The 25,959-nt window shown below is 46.5% G+C and overlaps 1 protein-coding gene across 3 annotated transcripts in view; it reads right to left on the bottom strand.

The window, feature by feature from the left end:
- MVB12B (multivesicular body subunit 12B) overlaps positions 1-25,959 on the bottom strand; it is a 194,579-nt gene that overhangs the window by 125,214 nt on the left and 43,406 nt on the right. For all 3 annotated transcript variants that reach the window (XM_024999576.2, XM_024999574.2, XM_024999575.2), the window contains exons 3-4: positions 5,485-5,592; positions 372-468 (exon numbers count right to left, since the gene is read on the bottom strand). In XM_024999576.2, the coding sequence (XP_024855344.1) occupies positions 372-468; positions 5,485-5,592 (205 nt within the window). The remainder of the gene's footprint in view (positions 1-371; positions 469-5,484; positions 5,593-25,959) is intronic.

Below are 25,959 nucleotides of genomic sequence, written 5' to 3'. Positions count from 1 at the left end.
AAAGTGGGGGTTATCAGGGCACTTGTTGGTTTTTTTTCCTTTTGCTTCTGGGTCTTGTGCGAAGCTTGGCTTCAGCATTGCTGGAGGATGGGCTAAGGACAAACTACAACCGGTTTCCCAAGTGAACTGATCCAGCGGGGAGCCCCAATCTCAGAGAAAAGGGTGAGTTCTGCTCACTTTCACGCCCCTACCCAGAACATGCCAAAGGAGAGCCAAGTCAGACACATGTCAGAAGCAGCAGGGTTTATTTGTGTGCACGCAGTAAGGCCGCCTAAAATGTTTCTGAAGCAAACCGCACATAAAAATGTCTACACATACACCTGGAGGAAGAAAACGCTCACTGTGGTGAGGAGGGCCAGAGGGTGACTCACGTGTGTCCACCGTCTCCTGAATCGGGATGAAGCCGACAGGCAGAGTGTCCTTGATGTCGATGAGCTTCATGTCCACTAACACATTCCCTAAATGGCTCTTGGGAAGAAAGAAAAGAGATATAGACGATTAATCTGAACACGCCTGTGGTGGGTCTGCCATTCTGGCTTCAAAAGGCATATTTAACACAATGACTCATGCAGCTTTACGACAGCAGGTTAATTAGAGTAGGTGCCAGTTAATGATCCCCAGCAGCTACACGGGGACTCTGGTGGCCCCCAGAAAAGGATTTCGTCTGCAGAACCTCAAGGCCACTCACCTAGACGTGGCCTTGGTTAGCAGAATGAGTGGCTCAGGAGATGCCCGAGATGTAACTGAGCAGAGAGCAGCTGTGCACCCACGTCCCGGGGCCATGTGGCCCCTTAGCCCTGAGCATTAGCTCTCGGGGCAGCAGGTTTAGAAGAGCACATTCCCGGGGTGGCTGTTGCACCGGGAGGCGGGGGAGCTACATCTCTAACAGAGAATCAACCACACTCCCCAGTGATCCCTGGTCTCTGCATATTGACACGCATTTCGGTGGCTAGATATGTTCTGTAAAACCCCACAAATCGTAAACTCACACAGAGTGGGAAAGCCCTGCTGCCTAATATTACACATCTTCTAAAATGACGTGCACAGGGGTCTCTTAAAGCTTCTGCTTAGTGGTGGTGCACAGGGTCCACAGTGCACAGTTTGCCGTAACCAGAGCAAAAATATCTTCGAAGATGGCATGCAGTCCTATAATTGCAAGAGAGAATTCTTTGCAAATGCCCTGGCACTTGCAGCCCGAATTTCAAGTTGGAAACGAGCTCTAGAGAGATCTACCCTACAACTTAAACAAAGTGGGGCCACCTCGGAGGTTTCATTAACATCTTCAGAGTCATTTACAACTTAGCTCCCCCTCTCTCTAGTTAGAGCCAGTTAGAAAAAGAATGATGCCTTCCCATCCCAAATCTCTCCTGTTAGGATGCTAACAACGCACTTGGCATGCCCGTCTTCCAGAAATGCCTAAGCCCCCATAAGCACACACGTGGTTTACTTGTTCTGCATTCCTAGACGACCCCACCACCTTGCCCTGCACAGCAGTTCCTCTGGAGTCAAGCCTGGCCTGCTCAGAGAAGGGTGTGGCCCTCAGTCTCTGCGGCCCCGCCCGTCCTGCCCAGTGCCAACACCATCACTGAAAACCAAGCAGGGAACTCCTATCATCTATACTCTATGCTTTGTTCTCTCTTGGCACGCTCAACTTTCCTTCGTATAAGTTTCTAATGGCATGTTTGTGAGGTTTTTAGGTAGTATCTTCTTTGTGAGGTTTTTATGTAGTATCTGCTTCCCCACCAGGGTTTAAGAACCACGAGGACCAAAACCATCTCTGCTACTACTATACATCCAAGCCTAGCATAGATCTTGGCAAACAGTAGGTACTCAATAATTACTGCTGAATAAATTACTATTTTGGGGTACATTTTCAACCAGACGGGCCACTCAGAATCTGAAATCAAAATGGACTTGCTCGGACGACAAATCTAAATAATGCCAACAAAAATATTAAAAGTATAGTTAATAAGTGCATTATAAACCAAAAGTACACAAATGAAATAAATTCCTGAAATTTAGCCATGAAGGTCAAAGTGTCGAGTGTAAACTATGACCAGTGTTTTCTCGGCACTGTGGTCAGAAAGCCATCTCTCTCAAAAGCTGGTATTTGAGGAGGATTTAAAATGATTACATTTCAGGTAGCTGGGTCTAGGAAAACAACACACAGGCCAGCACAGCAAGTGGAGAGTGGAACCCTACACGGAATAAATCTCTGACCATGGAGGAAGGGTTGGAACCATTAACCCAACTCGCAAACATCAGCTGCTTTCAGAATCGTCTGATCTAATCTATCATACATTTTTTTTTTTTCATGGCAGTTGCTTTTCCATGTCATCACTGCTTTCTGCATTGAGAAATTAACAGCTGGGTATGTTTCCCTGCCCTGTAGATGGATGGGCGTTCATCAATATCCTTCTCCAACGTCTTCTATCTGACAAGTTGGGTTTTAACAGAAGTCAACTGCAAACCACTTAGCGACCTCACCCTCCACACTCTACGAACGTCCCTGATCATAAAGCCAGGACGTCAGTGGTGCAGCCATTAAAAGAGGCATGAAGACCCCCCTCCGGTGCACATGGAATGGGAGGCTGCACTGTCAGAGCTTCCTGCAGCCCAAGTGAGGTCCCTCGGCGCCCCGGGCTGCCGCTGCACCGGGTTTAATACAGTAGGTCTGCGACACCATTAATTTTGCCTGTTCCTCTCCCTTCCCCCATCCTGTGCTCTCTTTCATTTCCTCCTCATAAATATGAAGAACATATTCCCAATCCTTGTTGAGCAAATGATTCATGCCAAAAGCCCAATATGCACTGACTCAGGGTATTTATATTGTCTCTGGTAGCCAGTATTTGCTAGTATACTGTAATTATTTTTGACAACCTTGCATTTAAGGTAGCCACAGATAACCAACTTAATATTCAAATGTTCATAAATCCTTCTGTTTAATATCCTCCCTACCTAATCTATGTACATTATTATTACAGGTAATGCAGAAAGTACAGGGCATGAAAAGTGCAATTAATCTCGATCCTTCCCCAGGAAGCAATGTCACTCCAAAGCCAGGATTCTGTGTTAACAGCATTATTGGGGGAAAGGAATTCAGGTTCCAGAGGAGTCTCCCCAAACTCCTACACAGGGAGTCTCAAGTCGCCTAATTAAGAATCCGTCCAGTCTTGAGATTCTACATCCCTCCTTTGCAGTTGTAAAAAATTATGCCATGCAAAGTCTTGGCTCTGACAGCGGGACTGGGACAGACCGGCTGTAACAGATTAAAATATGGCTCATTCCTGCTCTACTCCTCAGCTGGCAAGGGGGCCCCTGCCCCCCCTTTGAACTGCCTTCCTTCTGTGTCTCACTACAGGACCCATTCATTCTTTTTCTGAAAATAAAATGCACCTAATTTCCTTACTGCCTCAAAAGGGGGGCAGGGGATTCTCCCACTGCTCTTGTCCTCGTCTTACATCCTCTCCCACAGGCACCTCACCATGCCTGCCTGGCCCTCACAGAGTAAGAGATGCAAAGTAGGCACTCAACACACATCTCCTGAATGTTTGACAAATGATTAGATCGATCTATTTTCTACCATCCACTTACCCATGACACTAAAATTAACAAGCCCCAGTGACTTCTCTCTGTCATTTTTTAACTTTTTAGTGTCCCTACTCCAAGGGATCAGGGGCTCTTCGGGCCGAGAGTACAGACACCCTATAAGCCTTCAAGGAAATGCAACAAAAACAGAAATCAAAAACAGCCAATGAGATCATCTGTCCTCTGCAGCCGCGGACTCCTCTTCAGCAGGAGGGGCTGAGGCTGAGTGCAGGTCAGGAGTGAACGTGCGAAACCGCTGGGCAGAGTACGGGTGTGGACACGTGCTGCTCAAGCCTCAGGAGGTGGTCCCGCAGCCCTGCACGCAGTGAACACGCGGACTTCCCGCGGAAAGGGGCAGCCAGCAGCAGAACAGAGGTGACAAACGCTAAGAATATGGATGGTTTCAAAGAGGGTATAGGTAACCTCCAAGGACAAAGGGGACGAGAGAGCACCATAGGTGTTTATGGACGCAGGATGGAGGGATGGAGCCAGGGGCACTGCCCAAATGTCACAGGCCTGACATCTGGAAAGGTAACCGGCCTTCAGACCTGCCCCTGGGGTCTCCTCGCTGCACCGTGACCCAACCTCAGACCTGCCCCTGGGTCTCCTCGCTGCTCTGTGACCGGATTCAGACCTGCCCCTGGGGTCTCCTCGCTGCTCTGTGACCGGATTCAGACCTGCCCCTGGGGTCTCCTTGTTGCTCTGTGACCTGAAGGTCCTGCTCAGACCCACCGCGGGCCCAGTTGCCAGGAACTTCCCTCCTCCATCAGGAGCTCTGTCCTTTACAGTGAGTATTTATTACTCGCATCATGAGTGGGAAAAAATGAGAGCAACGAGTCTTCCCTGAGTATGTTAGAAATCATTTTCCTAACAAACACTTATCAACAAATGGGAACAGCTGCTGGACAAGAGTGTGGACCACAGATCCATGTGACGAGCCACAGCCAGAAAATGCTTCAGGGACGCACGAGGACTGTGATGGGACCACGGGGCTGTGGGCTTGTGACAGAGAGAAAGACGGTGATCTTTTCCCTTCCAGGCTTCTGAATGGGGATGCTTGAACCTGATTATTTTTTAAATCACTTATGAACATATTTTATTGTTGCCATAAGATTTATAAAAACAATAAAAAAACAATAAAAATATTTCCCATCTGATTTTTGTTTTGCATTTAGGCCCAAAATAAAATGGCACCCCTAAAAATGAAAATCTGACTGCTCCCTATTAGGGTTAGGGAAGACAGGTGTCCTTAGACAAGCACATAAACTCCCTGATCTCAGGAGCTATTACTTTAAGAGTCTGAGGATGGAGGCAGCATATTTGCAGAGTGCCCAGGACAGGCCTCACATGGAAAGGAGACTCACAAGAGCCACTTCTCTTTTTTCTAAACCACCTATTAGAACACCTTTAGTAAGTGCCTTTAAACTTTCCTAATTTATGGGCTTAAGTATTAAAAACAACACAGTAAAAGTAATCTGCATGTGTGGTGGATACCTACCTGCCGAAACAATGAAAGGTCACGTGGCAGAGAGACCTGGGGAGAAAGTCTCGGGCAGGGGTGACCGTGGGGCATCTTCTGGCTATGTTCCCATCATACTACCCTGCAATTTGTTACTCGATGAAAGGCAGGCAGGATGAGAGCTGTGAGAGAAATCTTTTCCGTGTTTCCTTTGGAAAACAGGTTTTAATGGAACTCACGGCACACTTGGGTATGTGGTTAATAATACTGTTAATAAATGAAACCCAGTGGTGGCTGCTGATCCTACCCTGTTTACTTAAAACCACCAATAAATTAACACAGCGATGAAAACAAACCACCACCAAAAAAGTGAGGAAATTTTCAAACACGAATGGAAATGACTTGTGCTCACTTAGCAAACGGAAAGCTAGACTTACATTTTCTTTGGAAAAGGATCTCGTGAAGCACAGGTATCGGGTAACCTTGGATTTAAATAAGCCGTCTTTCCAGAGGTCAGCGTCCACACCATCTGCTGTCTGAGCAACCTGCACCAGAGAGACGGGGAGGAGGACACAGGTGAGGCAGGGGCCACGGAGGGCGGGCGCGAGGGGCTTCCGTGCCTGCGCCAGTTAACTCCGCCTGGACTCGCGCAGCATCTCATTAGTCCCCTTCACCAGGCCCTGGGAAGAGATTTTTCCAAGAGGGGCCAAGGGAGAGTGTGAAAAATACAACTTCTAAAAATACTGTCCCTGGGGAAGTCATTGATTAAAGACACCCTGACAAAAGTGCTTCTAATGAGAAAAGAGGAACTTTTGTTTGTCGTGGACCGAGAAGGGACTGGAGAAGTCAGCGCGTTACGGTGCTCATTACCAGTCACTCCGGGGACGGTACAGGGCGCAGAGGGAAGAATGGGGCGTGAAATGCCACCTGAGAGGGGCCCGCCTGCCAGACGCCTGGCACAGCTTCCTGCCCCGGGGCTGACTGGGCTGGCCAGGGGCTGCTATCACTGGGCGCGGGGGGCGGGCAGGGCGTCAGGGAGGTTTGCCTTGCCCCGCTTCTTTTCAGCACAAGTTCTGTGAGTGGAATTCAAGGTTGAAAACCAGCGTGATAGGAAAATAAAAAAAAAGACTCAGCTGCTAGTTTCTAGTCTCACTGAGGAGCCATAGTCTCGTATATGGCTGTAGGAATTTCCCTCTAAGGGCTTCCCTGGGGGCTCAGATGGTAAAGAATCTGCTTGCAATGCAGGAGACCTGGGTTCGATCCCTTGGTTGGGAAGTTCTCTGGAAAAGGAAAAGGCAACCCACTCCAGTATTCTTGCCTGGAGAATTCCATAGACATACGAGCCTGGCAGGCTATAGTCCCTGGGATTGCAAAGAGTCGAACATGACTGAGGGACTAGCACTTTTCACTTTTAGTTTCAAGACGCGTTCAAGGATGAAGCCAGCCTTGATGTGAGTCTTACAGGGCCTGGGCCCTGGGCCATGGGACCAAGGCCATCAGTGGGAAGAGCTCACGAGGAGACGGGAGAGGAGGGGAAGGCTGGCCGGGACATGCTCTCCCCATTCTCTCCACGATGCTCGTTAAGGAACAATCAGGCTCTGTGCTGCTGCTTCCCTCAGCACCTAACAGGTCAGAGGAATCCACATCCTGGCTGCACCCTAACGGGACTCCAAGAAGACTGGGAGCAGGGCCCCTTTGGGGAGCAGTGCCCTCTGCAGCTGGCCCCCTGAAGTGCACTCTGGAATCTCCCTGCTCCTCCTTCTGAGGCTTAGACTGTGGGAGGCATGTGTGCTCAGTTGGGTCTGATTCTTTGCGACCGCATGGACTGTAGCCAGCCGGGCTCCTCTGTCCATGGAATCTTCCAGGCAAGAATACTGGGGTGGGTTGCCGTTTCCTTCTCTGGGGAATTGTCCCAACCCAGGGATTGAACCCACATCTCTTGAGTCTCCTGCATCGGCAGGCAGATTCTTTACCAGCTGAGCCACTGGGGAAGACTATGGGAAGCCTTCCTTGATCTGACAAGCTCCGGGCTGTCCTCACAAACTGCTGAAAACGCCTTTGTTCTTTACACAAAACTGCCCTGATTCTGCCCCGTCCTGTGTCCACACTGCACAGCAGGCCCACACGACTCGGACTGTCACGTGCGAAGCCCGGAGTGTGGGGGCCGACTCCACCAGGAGGGTCCCAGAGCCCCCACGTCCATGTTCTCTGAGGGAGCCCCTGAAAAGACCAAAGGCCAACTGGCAAAAGAAAAGGGCTTGCTTTCACACCGAACAATTGGTAAGTTCATAAATGCCATACGGGAAAAGAAGGGTCCTCGTGCTGAATGTGCAAAGATGTTTGACCTGAAATCTGAAGGAGGAATGGTATGGTGACAATCTCAGGGACAGTCTGGTTCAAGTATGTCACTCCCACAAAAAGAAACACGGCCGAACAGACCAGGCCTTGTCCGCACTTGTCCCCACAATGGTCACACATAAAGTTCCTCAGAAAACCTGAGATTTGAGGCCGTGGCCCCAACTTCTACCACCAAGGATCCCTTATGCTTTGTCTTCTCCCACATGTTCCATGTTTGAAAGATTTTTGTTTCCCAAACTGTACTTGTATTTCCTCAGTTCAAAGATGTAGCCATTTGAGAATCACCTGTGGATTTAAAGAACGCTCCTTTAGGAAAAAAAGAAACATCATGTCAAATTGCAGAAACCAATTTCTCAGATGCATTGCAATTTTGGAACCATTAAAATGTGACAAGATGCCACAGGAACAAACAAAGAAGGGAACCTATGTAGTTTCTCTATAATAAATATTATTTTTGATAAATTTTTACAAAAAACAGAGAGTCTGCAGAACATGCAAAGGCTGTGGTACCTCCAGCCTTCCACGGAAAAGCCTGGGGGTTCAGGAGGGTATTCCTGGCTACCATGGGGTGGTGTGCCCCCTCATTCAAGGCCATCGTTTCCAGGGTTTGAAAATGAGGATTCCCTTCTCTCACCCCACTGCTAGAATCTTCCCTTTTCTGAATGAGAAGACACCCTGGTATGACGAAGAGGCCGGTGCAGGAATGCAAAGAGGGGAGAGGGAAGCAGGAGCAGGCCTGCTCCCTCCTCAGAGGCCCCCTTCCCTCCCTCTGTCCCTGCAGTTAACAGGCCTCCAACCTGCTCCTGATACCCATTCAACAAGGTCCACCATGGCCCAGCTCTGCCCTGAGCCACAGCTCACGTGCGGTGAAGTGAAAACGTGTAACGCCCTCCAACCCCAGCCAAGGGGAGTGAGAAGGGAGGTGAGAGTGAGACAGAAGAGGAGGGAGAGAAGCGTGTGTGTGGGTGTGCGTGTGCACATGCGTGTGCATGGGTGGATGTGGGTGTGCATGGGTGGATGTGGATGTGCAGAACACAAAGGTGCCTGCAGCCAGGGGTCCACAGCCTGGGCTGGATCCACCTCCAAGGCTGCTTGAGGTGTGGGGAGCCCAGATCTGGCTCAGCAGCAGGACTAGGGAAGTCCCTGGAGGAACAAGGCTGGGCCTTCACAGCTTGCCTTCCCTGGAGCAAGTTCTCAACCTAAACTCTCCCCATGGCAAGCTAGACTAGCTACGAGGTAAGTTGGAGAAGGAAATGGCAACCCACTCCAGTGTTCTTGCCTGCAGAACACCATGGACAGAGGAGCCTGGCAGGCTACAGTCCATAGGGTCACAAGGAGTCGGACATGACTGAAGTGACCAAGCATATGAGGTAAGTATGTGGTCAGTAGCTACATGGGTGCCCCACAGAAGTTCACATCTAAACTCTGTCCCTGTGAACTCAGTCTTGAGTCCCAGGATGGGAAGTGGGGGACAGGGAGGCAGGCTGTGGGTGGAGGAAGAGGACTCTAGGTACAGCAGACCCCAACCTGACATTCCAGGCTTAAGCAAACCCCACCCCTGAGGGCACTGTGGGGACAGAGGGGATAATGCACGAGACCTGCCTCAGTGCTCACCCGGAACCGCATGAAGCCAGCGCCAACAGACAGGTCTACGCAAACGTGACGACCCCATGAAGGCAGCGCCAACAGACAGGTCTATGCAAATGGGACGACCCTGTGAAGCCAGCGCCAACAGACAGGTCTACGCAAACGTGACGACCCCGTGAAGCCAGCGCCAACAGACAGGTCTACGCAAACGTGACGACCCCGTGAAGCCAGCGCCAACAGACAGGTCTACGCAAACGTGACGACCCCGTGAAGCCAGCGCCAACAGACAGGTCTACGCAAACGTGATGACCCCGTGAAGCCAGCGCCAACAGACAGGTCTACGTAAACATGACGATCCCATGAAGCCACTGCCAACTGACAGGTCTACGCAAACGTGACGATGTGAAACACGCTTTTATAGCTACAACACACTACATCAGGATTTGAAAAGCCCTGCATTGTCACATGAGGGCTCAGCTCCAGCCTCTGGTCCCTGGGGTTCCTTCCCATCTCTGGGACTAGACCTGGTCTTCAACACAGATTATGTACTTGTGTGATTAACCTTTGCCGGCTCTACTGCCCCGCCACTGACAAAAGCTTCGCCAAGCCGAGGACGATGTCCAATGGCCATTTATTCCCTGTACTCAGCATCCTGCCTGATACACACGGGCTCAACCACAACTGGCTGAAGGAGTGAATGGACAAATCAGCCTGTAGGTCTGCAGCAAACTGTGAAAAACCAAGAAACCCCGCTAGCTGCTGGAGTAAGGTAATACAAATTTAAAAAATGAAATTTCCAGGACTTAATCCCTTGAGCTGAATGTATGTGTCCCCTTCAAAATCACCACTCACAGGTCAAACCCCAATTTCAACAGCGAGGCCACTTATTCCTTCGGTTTTATCTGTACCCTGTCTTGTTCCCAAAATGACTAGAGGATGCCCAATGCTGCTGCCGGCTGCAGTGCCCCGGGCGTGTCTGTCGTAGGGGTTCACACGTGCATGCACACACACACACCCCCCTCTTACACACTCACACACTCAGACCCTCCCTCTCCTTCTCCCATCTTCCCAGTATAGGAGCTGCCTCTGTGGAGGAAGAGGTGGGCAGTGACAGACAGGGCACTTGGGTTTACCGCTCTCCCCGCCAACATTCTTCTAAAATGACAACCTAGTGGAGACAGTACAGAGCCACTAAAATAAAGAGCAAGAGAGGAGTACAGCACGAGGCAGAGGCCATCGGGTCTGTGGAGACGTGGGAAGTGGAAGGTCCAGGGTGCAGCAGAGGAGGGGGGACAGATACCCAGGGCCCCAGATACCATTGGGATGAGGGTGGAGGGCCTGGAGATGGGTGGGATGCGAGTTTAGAACTGGAGACAGGCAGAACAAAGCCATTAAGATTCCTAGAGCCCCACTCTGCTTCAGAAGTATTTTCTGCAGAGATGGGATCAGCAGGGCTCAGAGCTCCAGGACACCAGCTGGTGGGGAAGGAGGTGAAGGAGGAAGTAAAATTCCAGAGTCAGAGCAGAGGGTAATAAATATGCACACTGAGCTGAACAGTGACTGAAAGGTGGGCCCTCCCCTGTCCCTTCCAGGCCCACCCTCCTTCCTGCTTTTGGAACCTTGGGAGCCAGGTGTACCCCTAAATGTTGCAAATTGAAGGATGTGTCTCTGGAGAAATTAAAGAGTGCCAGAGAGAAGACCAGCACCCACAGGCTCTGAGGTCTCTGGTTACGGTTACAAGAGCCAGCTCCCTGGTGCACCAGCTGCTGTGCAGCCCACCAGTCATCAGGCCCCACCCCTACCACAGGGCTCCGACCCTAGGAGCTAGGGCCTGGCTCTTAACTGACAACAAAGAATTACCAGGCACTGGGGGAGTCTCAAATATGACAACAGGGTCCAAATTATTAGAAGAAAGGGAACCTGAAGATAGCACAGCAAACAGGAGGAAACAACAAAAGCTAAAGAATTAACAACCAAACCTGTAATGAATATCTTCAGAGGAATAAGTGAAGATACACAGTCACCAAGAAAGAACTGGGTTTCCCTGGTGGCTCAGACAGGGAAGAATCTGCCTGCAATGCCGGAGACCCAGGTTCGACCCCTGAGTCATGAAGATCCCCTGGAGAAGGGAATGGCTCACCCACTCCAGTATTATTGCCTGGAGAATTTCATGGACAGTCCACGGGGCTGCAAAGAGTTGGACACAGCTGATCAACTAACACTTTCACTTTTTTTAAAACGAGAATAGAATATTGTGGAAAACATTTTAAAAGGAACAATTTAAGACAACACATGGACTTTAGACATAAAAACCTGTAGCTAAAATTAAACATTAAAAAAAAAAAACATATTGGAGGAGAAAATTGAAGAAATCTCCCAGAAGATAAAATACAAAGGTGAAGAGAGAAACTAGAGATGGGAAAAAAAAAAAAAACCCTAAGAAAACCGAAGAATCAATATAGTATCCAACAATGAAATTCCAGAAAGGGAAATAAAAAACATAAGAAAAAGTGAGCTTCCACAGTAAGGAGATCCTGAGAGTTCTAGCACAGTGAATAAAAAAGTCCACCCCGAAGCACAGCCATGGAGAATCCCATTGATTTTGGGATGAAAAAACCGCCCTTAAAACTTCCAGAGAGAAGTAACAGGCCACATACAGAGGAACAGAATCAGAATGCACTCGACTTCTCTTCAGCAACACTGAAAACTAAGGCACGAACAACCTCTTCAAAATTCCAAGGATTTCTGGATTTCTCCACCTCAACCAGCGTCAAGTAAGCATGAAGGTAGAAGATCTTAGCAGACATCCAAGGACTCACAAAGTTCATCCCGCTGCCTTTTCTGGGGAGCCTAGGGGAGGATGTGCCAGCATGACTGGGGACTGAATCATACAGAGGAACCTAGAGCTCCTGGACAGGCCCCACACAAGACAGCCCGGGGACAGCCTGGACGGAGGGAAAGGAGAGCAGGTCGTGGAAAGAAGAGCAATGCGGGCCGTCTCTGGGGGAGGGGGCAATGTGGACTGCACCCTGGGAAGAGGTGCGGATGGGCGAGGGACAGACGTGCGAGCATTTACAGGCCTGAAGCTCTGCGTGAAAATATAACTTAGTAACTAACCTGAAAACTTTAAGGAAAAACTAAATTCTCATGTAAAACTCAGTAGGCATCTAGACAAGGAAGTAAATGAAAGAGACAAGCCAAGAACTAATTCCAAGAACAGGAAATGGTTACAAGAAAGAATCTCCAGTCCTGCTGCATCACTTGATCCAGTGCTACCCAATGTTTGCCTTGTTATGATATATAAACGCTGCCCACTAATGTTCCAAAACTGTGATACTGCCTGATAGGCGGAGAACACGAGAAAACTACATGTGCAGGATAGGCGATCAAGAAATAAACAGTACAGTCACATTACTTAGAGATATGGAGATGAAGTACCAGAAGCGAAAAAATCTAAAAGAGCTGAAAGTAACTGCCTCTGGGGAACGAAACAGGGAGAGCAGGCAGAGACAGGGCCGGGCTGGCTATACTTTATTAAAAGTCCCTTAGTACTCTCTGATTTAACTGTGTAGGCATCACTTTGTTAAAAACAGAAAAGTGAATTTTAATTTTAAAAACTCAAGAGAGCTGGGGAGATGTCTCATGGAAGACAGGATGGGGGCGATACTCCCTGGAGAGAAGCCATTACTGCGAGGACCACAGGGATGCTCCTGCGGGTACAGCGTGACCCGGCTCCTGTCATCTCCTTAGTGTGTCCCAGTGTGTGACAGCGTCCAAAGCTGCACGTGCCTTCTCCACTGCCGAGTCCCCCAAGGGAACAGGAGCATGTGGAGGAGCCGCGGCCCCAAGCCTGGCAGAACCACACCAGGGCCTTGTACAGCTGCCTGCCCGGCCTGGGCTCAGCCTCTGGCTCATGCAGCCCAGGCCCCCGACTTCCTTCCTTCTCGGGCTCCAGCTCAGAGGTCACATTCTGCATGACCACGAGGCAGTCCCAGAAGGAAATGTGTATTCAGGAAGCCCAGAGAGCCCATGGGCGCGGGAAGGAACCCCTGAGCATAACTGCAGGAAAGCCTCCTGGTTTGAGGACAGGTAGAGGGGCAGGGATCCCGGCTGAGTACTCACTGTTGTCGGGGCTCTGGTCCAGGCAGCTTCTGTGCAGAGTCTCACTGAATCCTCCCAATCACCTGATGCAAGGGGTACTACTTCCCCCTCAGTTTACAGATGAGAAAATGAGGCTTGGTGAACTTCCATAAACTAACTCAAAGTCACTCCGTGGTCAGAGCAGAGGTGGGGCTCTGTGCCCTCTGGCTCTGCCCCCTCAGCATCCAGTAAGCAGAGCACCCACACACAGCCCAGGGAAGGACGGTCCACCTTCCGGGTCAAAACCAGGGCACCTCTGGGCCCTGCCTTGGGGACAGCTGACAAGCCATAGGCAGGCCTCTCTGACACAAAGAACCACCCAGGCCACTGAAAACAGTGCCACAGAGAAAGGGCATCCCTGAATGCTGCAGACATTTATTTCTTCTTTATTGACTATGCCAAAGCCTTTGACTGTGTGGATCACAATAAACTGTGGAAAATTCTGAAGGAGATGGGAATACGAGACCACCTGACCTGCCTCTTGAGAAACCTATATGCAGGTCAAGAAGCAACAGTTAGAACTGGACATGGAACAACAGACTGGTTCCAAGTAGGAAAAGGAGTATGTCAAGGCTGTATATTGTCACCCTGCTTATTTAACTCCTATGCAGAGTACATCATGAGAAAAGCTGGGCTGGAAGAAGCACAAACTGGAATCAGATTGCCGGGAGAAATATCAATAACCTCAGATATGCAGATGACACCACCCTTATGGCAGAAAGTGAAGAGGAACTAAAAAGCCTCTTGATGAAAGTTAAAGAGGAGAGTGCAAAAGTTGGCTTAAAGCTCAACATTCCGAAAACTAAGATCATGGCATCTGGTCCCATCACTTTATGGCAGATAGATGGGGAAACAGTGTCAGACTTTATTTTTCTGGGCTCCAAAATCACTGCAGATGGTGACTGCAGCCATGAAATTAAAAGACGGTTACTCCTTGGAAGGAAAGTTATGACCAACCTAGATAGCATATTCAAAAGCAGAGACATTACTTTGCCAACAAAGGTCCGTCTAGTCAAGGCTATGGTTTTTCCTGTGGTCCTGTATGGATGTGAGAGTTGGACTGTGAAGAAAGCTGAGCAATGAAGAATTGATGATTTTGAACTGTGGTGTTGGAGAAGACTCTTGAGAGTCCCTTGGACTGCAAGGAGGTCCAACCAGTCCATCCTAAAGGAGACCAGTCCTGGGTGTTCATTGGAAAGAGTGATGCTGAAGCTGAAACTCCAATACTTTGGCCACCTCATGCAAAGAGTTGACTCACTGGAAAAGACCCTGATGCTGGGAGGTATTGGGGGCAGGAGGAGAAGGGGACGACAGAGGATGAGATGGCTGGATGGCGTCACCGACTCAACGGACATGAGTTTGGGTGAACTCCGGGAGTTGGTGATGGACAGGGAGGCCTGGCGTGCTGGGATTCATGGGGTCGCAGAGTCGGGCATGACTGAGCATATGAACTGAATGCTGTGAAGAGGACGCCCTGAGAAAGGGCATCCCTGAACGCTGCAGAGAAGACAGCGCTCGGGAACAGTCTGGAAGCCCATGGGTTTGGAGAGCTTTGCTGTGATGACAGGAGAAGAGAAGGAAACAGACTAACTAGAACGCTTTAAAAGGTCCTGTGCGCTCACACAGGGCCCAGTGTTCTAACGCTGCTCTTTAACCTGCATGACACAGGAACGCCTGAGTTCACCCACATGAGGGGAGGGTGGAGGACACGGGCCCACGGGGACCAGGGAGCACTCCAGCCAGCAGGCAGGCCTCAGGAAGAGAACACACGGGGGTTCACTTGCTCAGAGAAGAGATGCAGCGGCTTGTGCAAGAGACTGCACTCGTCACAGATGAACCCACTCTCCAGTCTGTTCACTGCGTTCTAGACGCTGCGAGGGTCCCAGCAACACCGCACATTCACTGGGTGCGTTCTAGGTGCCGGGACTGGCCCCAAGTATCTTATTCTCGTTAGTGTAAGTCACCTCATTTAACACAACAGCCCTACGTGAGTTACTGCAATAATCGGTTACTAGCTGATTTTATAGATGAGGAAATTGAGGAACAAAAGGATTGTGGCTAAATAAATTATGGTATGTCTATGTGATGGACATACATAGGACACATACTATATAACTGAAGCTAATATAATGCTGCATGTCAGTTATACCTCAATACAAATAAATTTAAAGCAATAACATTAAAAAATATCCATAATGTCAACTGTGCAGAACCAATGCAGAACCGAAGGACACATATTCAGTTCTTAGAAAAGACAAAGTACGTATATGTAGAGAATTATGTCCATAATATATTAAGCGGGGGAGCAGGGATCTTCGTACTAGAAAGCATGTGAGACAATCCATATAAGGGGGACATGGACATACCAGTTACTCCTGAAATGAGTATTAAATTCCATTAACTTGGTGCTGCCTATCAAAAGCCTTAAAGCTATATATGTCCCGTGACCAAGGAACGTCACTTCTGGGCAGAGAGTTGAAGCAGAACATCAGCTTTGTGCACAAGAGTGGATCGTCACTTGTTCCTTCACACTGAGCTTCTGGGCGCCGGACGTGGACGAGGTGCAGAGGACAGAGGGCTGGACGAGGTGGACTTGGGCCCTGACCCCACAGGGGACGTTCCCAATGGGGCACGATGCATAACAAACAGGTAGACAAACAAATATGTCAGATGATTTTAGGAGTCTTAAGAGTCTTACATAAAGCAGAGTAATGGGGACAGGTGACCAGGGAGGGCCTCTCTGAGGAGGGGCCTCAGTGCCGACGCCTGTGATGGGAAGATGCTGTCCGGAGACCTCGAGGCAGAGCTGTGTGCAGCAAGGGGAAGATGAGGCTGACGGGTGGGCCACAGGGGCAAGGGGAGGGCTCTGGGGCCAAAGCCTGGTAGGAAGCGGAGTCTGAACAGTGTAGAGGCAAACAAGGGGAGCAAGTGACACACTTCCGATGATCAGAGGATGTCCTTACAACGCAGGACTCTGCAGCATTTCAAACGACGCTGAGGACACATCGCCTGACAAGGGAAGCTGAAGGGAAAGAGTAAGTTACACAGTGGTTTCTAAAGTACAATCTTGGGATTGAATAAAAAAAAATGATGCAAATGAACTTATTTACAAAACAGACTCACAGGTCTCCAAATCAAACCAGTGAAAGGGGAAAAGTGGGGAAAGGGATAAATTAGGAGACTGGGATTAACATACACAAACCGCTATATATAAAACAGACTGCTGGGGTCCTTTAATGGACCAGAACCCGGCGGTCCGGAGTTGACGATAAGAAAGTGAAAGAGAGAGAGAGAGAGAAAGAAAGACAGACACGGGGACCCAAGCTCTGATGGAGCAAGGGTGCTTTATTAGCAGAAATGCAGGCTTATTTATCTTTAGTAAGATGATTACAGGATGAAATTTTATCAATAGTCACAATATGGATAGTCTGATACATACAAGGTCGCTGATGCAGAAAAGAGTCACTGAAGGGGATTCATACATGTGTCATCCTATGACCTCAGTCCTGGGAACAGTGTGCTGTTTCACTCGTTTCCGGAATAGGAACTGATTAGGAACAGAGAATCCTTGAGAAATGACAACATATTGGATTCCTTAAAGTCAAACATCCCCTGACAACGGACAACTAACAAGGACCTACTATAGCACAGGGAACTCTGCTCAATGTTCTGCAATAACCTATGTGGGAAAAGAACCTGAAAAAGAATGGATATACACACATACATGTATATACATGGGCTTCCCTGGTGGCTCAGACAATAAAGTAAGAGACATGGGTTCGATCATCGGGCAGGGAAGATACCCTGGATAAGGAATGGCTACCCACTCTACTATTTCTGCCTGGAGAATTCCATGGACAGAGGAGCCTGGCGGACTATAATCCATGGGATCAGAAAGAGTCGGACACAACTGAGCAACTAACACTTTTTCATATATATATATATATATATATATATATATATATATATATATATAAATGATTCACTTTCTGTACATCTGAAACTAACACAACACAGTAAATCCACTATACTCCAATAAATTTTTTAAAAATACAATCTTATATTTTGTTTTTAAAAGTTAGCTATACAGGAAAGGATCTAAACAAATCAAAGCAACGTATTAAACTACTGTTTGGTTCTGCACAGTTGACATTATGGGTATTCTTTAATGTTATTGCTTTACATTTATTTTTATTGAGGTGTAACTAACATACAGCATTGTATTAGTTTCAGTTATACAGCATATGATTCAACATTCTATACACTGTGAAGTGATCACAGTAAGTCTAGTTAACATCTGTCATGATACATACTTACAGAATTGTGTGTGTGTGATGAGGTCTTCTAAGACCTACCCTCACTGAGCAAGTTTCAAATATGTGACACAGTCACAAGTAAATATAACTACAGTTGCCATGCTGTTCATGACATCTCATCACTTATTTATTTTATAACTAGAAGTTTGTACCTTTTAACTCTTTATGGTTTTCATAATAAGAAAAACAAAAAATTTTAATATTAAGAAAAGAAAAACAACAATTTAAAAGACTTCATTCGATGGAATGAGAAATAACGATCTGCTGGATTTAAACCTAAGAAACACTTTGTAAATCAGCTCCCCAACTAAGCTGACTGGAGAGGGGCTGGCAGTAAATCCTTAAAACTGTCAGAGGTCCTTCAATGTCAGGATCAAGTACTCTTGCCCAAGGAGAAGCTATTGAAAGACTGCTAACCATGGGTTTCATCAACCCGTTCACACCCTGGTGTTTTAAGAGAGCCCACCCACAATTCAAAGATGTGCTTGGCAGACAGAAAGCAGTCAAAGGGCCAGGAAATTCTGCAGACATTCCAAAGGAAATATCTGGCAGACGCTAGGAATAAGAGTCGCGTTCAAAGGGCTCTTGAAGTGTTAGATCATTCACTGCTGAAACACACACACTTGGCCCAGGTCAGACAGTGGCCAACCAGGGAGCCCCACACCCTTACTCAGACCAGTGTGGGCACAACATCCTTCTGGATCTCTAATAGGAGGTGTGACCAAAATGCTTTCTGAAAATGATAAAGTGAAATGAGCCTTTTGACTTATCTGGTGACGAGCCCAGGAAGTCTTCAGTTTTGGTTCTGATCTGATTTGCATTATCTTATTGTTTTGAATCCTGAATGGAGACTCAAGCCTGCCAGGAATCTTCAGCTAAAAGTTCGGGTATTTCTTAGCCAGAGAAATGAATGTGTGGCTCCGTCCCGAGCCTGCCACGGCTCCCTCCGCCTCCAGGCTGGTCCCTCCACTGACACCCCAGCTCTCCCTCCTCAAATTCACCTTCCCTGAATGCACCTGGCGACCTCCAGGCTTTGTCCCCATGGTTCCCTTTCATCACTCAGGGCCTGGCTGACAGAGCCCACTGCCGCGTCTCCCTGCTCCCACCAGTCAGGATTATGCTCTCTTCTTCCAGGATCTTCCCTTCTCATAGCTTCTTGCATCAAACCTTCTCTAATATTAAGGAAACTGTATGACAGAGGAAAGTACTTGAGTTTTTGGAGGCAAAAGGTGGCAACAACCCAAATATCCATCAACTGATGAACAGATAAACAAAATGTGATCTATCCATACCATGGAATATTACTTGGCCATAAAAACAGAATGAAGTTCAACACTGCTGAACCTTGGTAACATTATGACAAGCGAAAGGATACTGTACATTTATGTGAAACCTCCAGAAAAGGCAAATCCACAGACAGAAAGTAGTTTCATGGTTGCCAGGGCCTGGAGGCATGGGGAGATGGGGAGTGACTGCTAATGGGTTTGAGATTTCTTTCTAGGGTGATGAAAATATTCTGAAACTGAAGATTACACAACTCTGTGAATATACAAAAAACTACTGGACTATACACTATTAAAGGGGAGGGTTTTCTGGTAGGTTAATTATATTTCAATAAAGCTGTATTTTGGAAAAAAGCCTTAGACCTGGCATGTAGCAGATACTCCAAAAATGTTAGTTCTTTACGATTACTTCTGCTCCTTAAAATAAGGATCCTACTGTACTCCCTGGGTGTTTTTCAGAGTACCCAGCCCAAGGCCCTGCTGGTGGAACACAATCAGATATTGACCAGATGTCTGAGTGAACAAGTAAAAAACATACAGTCTGAAAAATGCACATGGAGTGAAGGGAGCACATCAGAGCTGCACGGAACGGCCCTCTCTTTGTTCCACCTCTGACCAGCTGCCATGGTTACTGCAGGCACAGAGAGGGCTGGTTCCTGAGGTTGGGAGGGTAGAAAAAAGCAAAGGGCCCTAGAGACACCCCTGGAAAATAGGAGCCCTGTTTCTGCCTCTGCCGCCCCCAGACGGCCAGGCCAGGACACAGCCCTGGACCTCCTCCATGGGCCCCGTGGAGAGCATTATCAGTGGCACAGAGGTTTCCTCGTGGCTGGTGGGCACCCACGTGGAGGGTGCGCCCCTCTCAGCCACGAACATTCAGTCTGTGACGGAGCTGTTGCTGACACACCAGGGGCCAAGGCATGAACTACACAACAACAGCATGCAGACACGTGACAATCACTGTAGAATAAAAGACTAATTAGAGCTCTGCCTCACATAAAAATCAAATTCTGGGTGAATTAAAGATTAAATGTGAATAGCAAAACTTTAGAACTTTTCAAAAAAAGATGTAAGCTAGCTTTATAATTTTAATAGAGAGAATTATTAAAGAAACAAACACATGTATAAGAAAATCTATAAAAGAGAAGATGGATAAATCTTCAGCTCAGTTGCTAAGTATGTCCAACTCTTTGCGACCCCATGGACTGCAGCATGCCAGGCTTCCCTGTCCATCACCAACTCCTGGAGCTTACTCAAACTCATGTCAATCAAGTCGGTGATGCCATCCTACCATCTTATTCTCTGTCATACCCTTCTCCTCCTGCCTTCAATCTTTCCCAGCATCAGGGTCTTTTCCAATGAGTCAGTTCTTCACATCAGGTGGCCAAAGTATTGGAGTTTCAGCTTCAGCATCAGTCCTTCCAATGAATATTCAGGACTGATTTCCTACAGGATTGACTGGTTTGATCTCCTTGCAAGGAGACTCTAAGGAACTCTAAGTGTCTTTTCCAACACCTCAGTTCAAAAGCATCAATTCTTTGGTGCTCAGCTTTCTTTATAGTCCAACTCTCACATCCATACATGACTACTGGAAAAACCATAGCTTTGACTAGATGGACCTTTGTTGGCAAAGTAATGTCTCTGCTTCCTAATATGCTGTCTAGGTTGGTCATAGCTTTTCTTCCAAGGATAAGCATCTTTTAATTTCATGGCTGCAGTCACCATCTGCAGTGATTCTGGAGCCCAAGAAAATAAAGTCTGTCACTGTTTCCATTGTTTCCCCATCTGTTTGCCATGAAGTGATGGGACTGAATGACATGATCTTAATTTTCTGAATGTTGAGCTTTAAGCCAACTTTTTCACGCTCCTCTTTCAATTTCATCAAGAGCCTCTTTAGTTCATCACTTTCTGCCTTATGGGTGGTATCATCTGCATATCTGAGGTGATTGATATTTCTCCTGGCAATCTTGATTCCAGCTTGTGCTTCAACCAGTCCAGCATGTCACATGATGTACTCTGCATATAAATTAAATAAGCAGGGTGACAATATACAGCCTTGACGTACTCCTTTTCCTATCTGGAACCAGTCTGTTGCTCCATGTCCAGTTCTAACTGTTGCTTCTTGACCTGCATACAGATTACTCATGAGGCAGGTAAGGTGGTCTGGTATTCCCAGCTCTTGAAGAATTTCCCACAGTTTGTTGTGATCTACACAGTCAAAGGCTTTGACATAGCATTAAAGCAGAAGTAGATCTTTTTCTGGAACTCTCTTGCTTTTCCTATGATTCAGTAGATGTTGGCAATTTGATCCCTGGTTCCTCTGCATTTTCCAAATCCAGCTTGAACACCTGGAAGTTCACAATTCACATACTGTTGAAGCCTGGCTTGGAGAATTTTGAGCATTACTTTGCTAGCATGTAAGATGTTTGGTAGTTTGAGCATTTTTTGGCATTGCCTTTGTTTGGGATTGGAATGAAAACTGACCTTTTCCAGTCCTGTGGCTACTGCTGAGTTTTCCAAATTTGCTGGCATATTGAGTGAAGCACTTTAACTGCATCATCTTTTAGGATTTGAAATAGCTCAACTGGAATTCCATCACCTCTACTAGCTTTGTTTGTAGTGATGCTTCTTCCTAAGGCCCACTTGACTTAACATTCCAGGATGTCTAGGTCTAGCTCAGTGATCACATCATCGTGGTTATCTGGGTCGTGAAGATCTTTTTTTGTATAGCTCTCCTGTGTGTGCTTGCCACCTCTTCTTAATATCTTCTGCTTCTGTTAGGTCCATACCATTTCTCTTCTTTTTTGTGCCCATCTTCGCATGAAATGTTCCCTTGGTATCTCTAACTTTCTTGAAGAGATATCTAGGCTTTCCCATTCTATTGTTTTCCTCTATTTTTTTGCACTGATTGATCACTGAGAAAGGCTTTCTTATCTCTCTTTGATATTCTTTGAAACTCTACATTCAATTATATCTTTCCTTTCCTCCTTTGCCTTTAGCTTCTCTTCTTTTCTCGGCTAATTGTAAGGCCTCCTCAGACAACCATTCTGCCTTTTTGCATTTCTTTTTCTTGGGGATGGTCTTGATCACTGCCTCCTGTACAATGTCATGAACCTCCATCCATAGTTCTTTAGGCACCCTGTCTATCAGATCTAATCCCTTGAATCTATTTGTCACTTCCACTGTATAATCGTAAGGGATTTGATTTGGGGTCATACCTGAATGGTCTAGTGGTTTTCCCTACTTTCGTCAATTTAAATCTGAATTTTGCAATAAGGAGTTCATGATCTGAGCCACAGTCAGCTCCTGGTCTTGTTTTGGCTGACTGTATAGAGTTTCTCCATCTTTGGCTGCAAAGAATATAATCAATCTGATTTCAGTACTGATCGTCTGGTGATGTCCATATGTAGAGTCTTTTCTTATGTTGTTGGAAGAGCATGTTTGCTATGACCAGTGCGTCCTCTTGGCAAAACTATCAGCTTCTGTCATGCTTCATTTTGTACGCCAAGGCCAACTTTGCCTGTTACTCCAGGTATCTCTTGACTTCCTACTTTTGAATTCTAGTCCCTTATGATGAAAAGGACATCTCTTTTGGGTGTTAGCTCTAGTAGGTCTTGTAGGTCTTCATAGAACCATTCAACTTCAGCTTTTTCAGCATTACTGGTTACGGCATAGACTTGGATTATTGTGATAGTGAATGGTTTGCCTTGGAAATGAACAGAGATCATTCTGTCATTTTTGAGATCACACCCAAGTACTGCATTTTGGACTCTTTCGTTGACTATGATGGCTACTCCATTCCTTTTAAGGGATTCTTGCCCACAGTAGTAGATATAATGGTCATCTGAGTTAAATTCGCCCATTTCCATCCATTTTAGTTCACTGATTCCTAAAATGTCTATGTTTACTCTTGCCACCTCCTGTTTGACCACTTCCAACTTACTTGATTCATGGACCTAACATTCCAGGTTCCTATGCAATACTGTTCTTTACTGCATTGGACTTTACTTCCATCACCAGCCACGTCTACAACTGGGCATTGTTTTTGCTTTGGCTCTGTCTCTTAATTCTTTCTGGAGTTATTTCTCCATTCTTCTCCAGTAGGGTATTGGGCACCCATCGACCTGGGGAGTTCATCTTTCAGTGTCATATCTCTTTGCCTTTTCATACTATTCATGGGTTTCTCAAGGCAAGAATACTGAAGAGGTTTACCATTCCCTTCTCCAGTGGACCACATTCTGTCAGACCTCTCCAACATGACCTGTCCATCTTGGGTGGCCCTACATGGCATGGCTCATAGTTTCATTGAAACTTATTATCCTAAAACTAAAAGCTTTGATACAACAGAGGCCACTCAAAACAGTGAAAAGACAAGTCTCATACTGTGAGCAATGCAGAACTGACAATATCTAAAATAAATAAAGAACTTCTACAAATCAATAAGAAAAAAAGGAAGAGAAAAGAAAAATAATATACAACATGTAAAAGCCACATAAGAAAATGTTCGACCACTCTGACGGTGGTTTAGTCACTGAGTCATGTCTGATTCTTTGAGACTCCATGGACTGTAGCCTACCAGGCTCCTCTGTCCATGGGATTTCCTAGGCAAGAATACTGGAGTGGGTTGCCATTTTCTTCTCCAGAGGATCTTCCTGACCCAGGCACCAAACCCAGTCTCCTGCACTGCAGGTAGATTCTTTACCAACTGAGCCACCAGGGAAGTGGCTAAGAACAAATTTAAAATGACAATTTTATACCATTCATGGTAAATCACTGACTAAATCATAATAACTATCTGACCAAAATGAGTGGGGCACAAGCTGGCACAGCTCCTTTGGAAAACACACTTACTAACTTTGGTAAGGAGGAAACGACCTAGCAATTCTGCTCCTAAATTGTTCCCTAGAGAAGAAATTCTTAGCATAAAGACATAAGGATTATTATTTGTAATACAGTTTATAGTAGTAAATTATTGGCAGCAATGCAAATCCTCATCAAGAGAAGGGTGAATAAGTACATCACAGTATATTCATGCAACAAAAATCCACACAGCTTTGAAAACATGTGAACTGGAGTTACATGCACCCACAAGGAGAAATCTCAAAAACAACGCTAAGCAAAAGAGCAAGTTGGAAATATGTACAGTAGGATAAGCTTTCCACATGATGATAGCATCGATATGAAAGCAGAAACAAATACACAGGAACGATAAACCCCGAACTCAGTGGTTACTCTGGTTTAGGAAGGACACGTGGGCCTAAAGGGTACACAGGCACCAATGATGTTTTGTTTCTTTTATTAAAAAAGAAAAAAACCACATAAACTTGGTGAAACATTAAGACCTGGAAAAGCTGCATGGTGATTACATGGATATTTGCTCCTTTATTCTCTATACTTTTGTACATATATGAAATGCTTTGTAACACAATTTTTAATCTAAGAAAATCAGACAAGAGACTTTAAAAGCAAAAAACTTGGGCCTTTAAATACTTGCAAATGTGCATAAGGAGGAGGGTTGCCAGAAAAAACATTGGACACCCACTTAAATGTGAATTTCAGGTAAACAATGAATCATTTTTTTCAAATTTTTACATTTAACTGGGTATCCTGTATTCTTATTTGCTAAATCTGGTGATTCAAACAAGAGGCCTCTACTGAGGCTTTGTTTAGTGAAAAACTGGGAGGAAACTGAATCTGAGCAGTGAGAGGGGGCTGCCTGAGCAGAGCGCTCAGCCTACACACACACCACACATGGGGGAGTGAGAACCCGTGAGACACACACGCTGATACAGAAAGATCTAAATGACACATGCATCCTCCAGCAGAGACAAAGCGAGAGCTCACTGCGTGATATAAGTCATACTGAGAGGACAAGCCATGAAGCTGTATTTCTGACAGTTATTTACATGTGCAAATGAAGGAGAAAAGGACGAAAAAGCAAACTGAGGACAGCGACTAACAGAAACAAGGAGTGTGGTCAAAAGGTGCTTGAGCTTTGGCTGTGCTGTTTGATATTTTTAAATAAGAAGCTTTTGTATTCCTTATTTAATTAAAAATAAATACGATTTCTTGCAGAAGGGAAACACAACCCAAGCAGGCTATCTCCGAACTGTTAAGAAAAGGCGTGGGATTACACGGAAGAAAAGGTAGCATTTTTGCTCTTCGGTTTATATAATTCTACATGATTTTGATTTTCTGAAATGAGCTTTTATAGTTTTTAAAATGTCACGAAGATATTTTTAATAAAAAAAAGGCAGGGTTCACCGATTCTCTATCACAGAATCAGGAGGGTTAACTTCATTATGGAGGATGTGTCTGCTGACAGAGAAGGAAGGAGAAGAGAAGAAAAGAGAAGCTACTGCTGAAGGCTAGTTTGGCTCCTCAAGACCACCCTCTCTGTCCCTGCTAACCACGGGACAACATTCCAAAGTCCCTTTCTGGCTGGACTCTGGGCTGACAACCTAGACCTCATACAACCAAATACCTTCTCTCCTAAGCCAAGGAAGCAGGAGAACACAGCAGCTTAAAACATGGGCTATGCCATCAGCAGACAAATGGATAAGAAAGCTGTGGTACATATACACAATGGAATATTACTCAGCTATTAAAAAGAATGAGTTTGAATCAGTTCTAATGAGGTGGGTGAAACTGGAGCCTATTATACTTGGAAGGAAAGTTATGACCAACCTAGACAGCATATTAAAAAGCAGAGACATTACTTTGCCAAGAAAGGTCCATCTAGTCAAGGCTATGGTTTTTCCAGTAGTCATGTATGGATGTAAGAGTTGGACTATAAAGAAAGCTGAGTGCCGAAGAATTGATGCTTTTGAGCTGTGGTGTTGGAGAAGACTCTTGAGAGTCCCTTGGACTGCAAGGAGATCCAACCAGTCCATTCTAAAGGAAATCAGTCCTGGGTGTTCATTGGAAGGACTGATGTTGAAGCCGAAACTCCAATACTTTGGCCACCTGATGCGAAGAGTGGACTCATTTGAAAACACCCTGATGCTGGGAAAGACAGAGGGCAGGAGGAGAAGGGAACGACAGAGGACGAGATGGTTGGATGGCATCCCCAACTCAATGGACACGGGTTTGGGTAGACTCCAGCAGTTGGTAATGGACAGAGAGGCCTGGCGTGCTGCGGTTCATGGGGTTCCAAACAGTCGGACACGACTGAGAGACTGAACTGAACTGATACAGAGTGAAATAAGTCAGAAAGAAAAACACCGATACA

This window comes from Bos taurus, chromosome 11 (genome assembly GCF_002263795.3).
Source record: "Bos taurus isolate L1 Dominette 01449 registration number 42190680 breed Hereford chromosome 11, ARS-UCD2.0, whole genome shotgun sequence".
Taxonomy (NCBI): domain Eukaryota; kingdom Metazoa; phylum Chordata; class Mammalia; order Artiodactyla; family Bovidae; genus Bos; species Bos taurus.
This window is presented reverse-complemented; position numbering and strand designations above follow the sequence as displayed.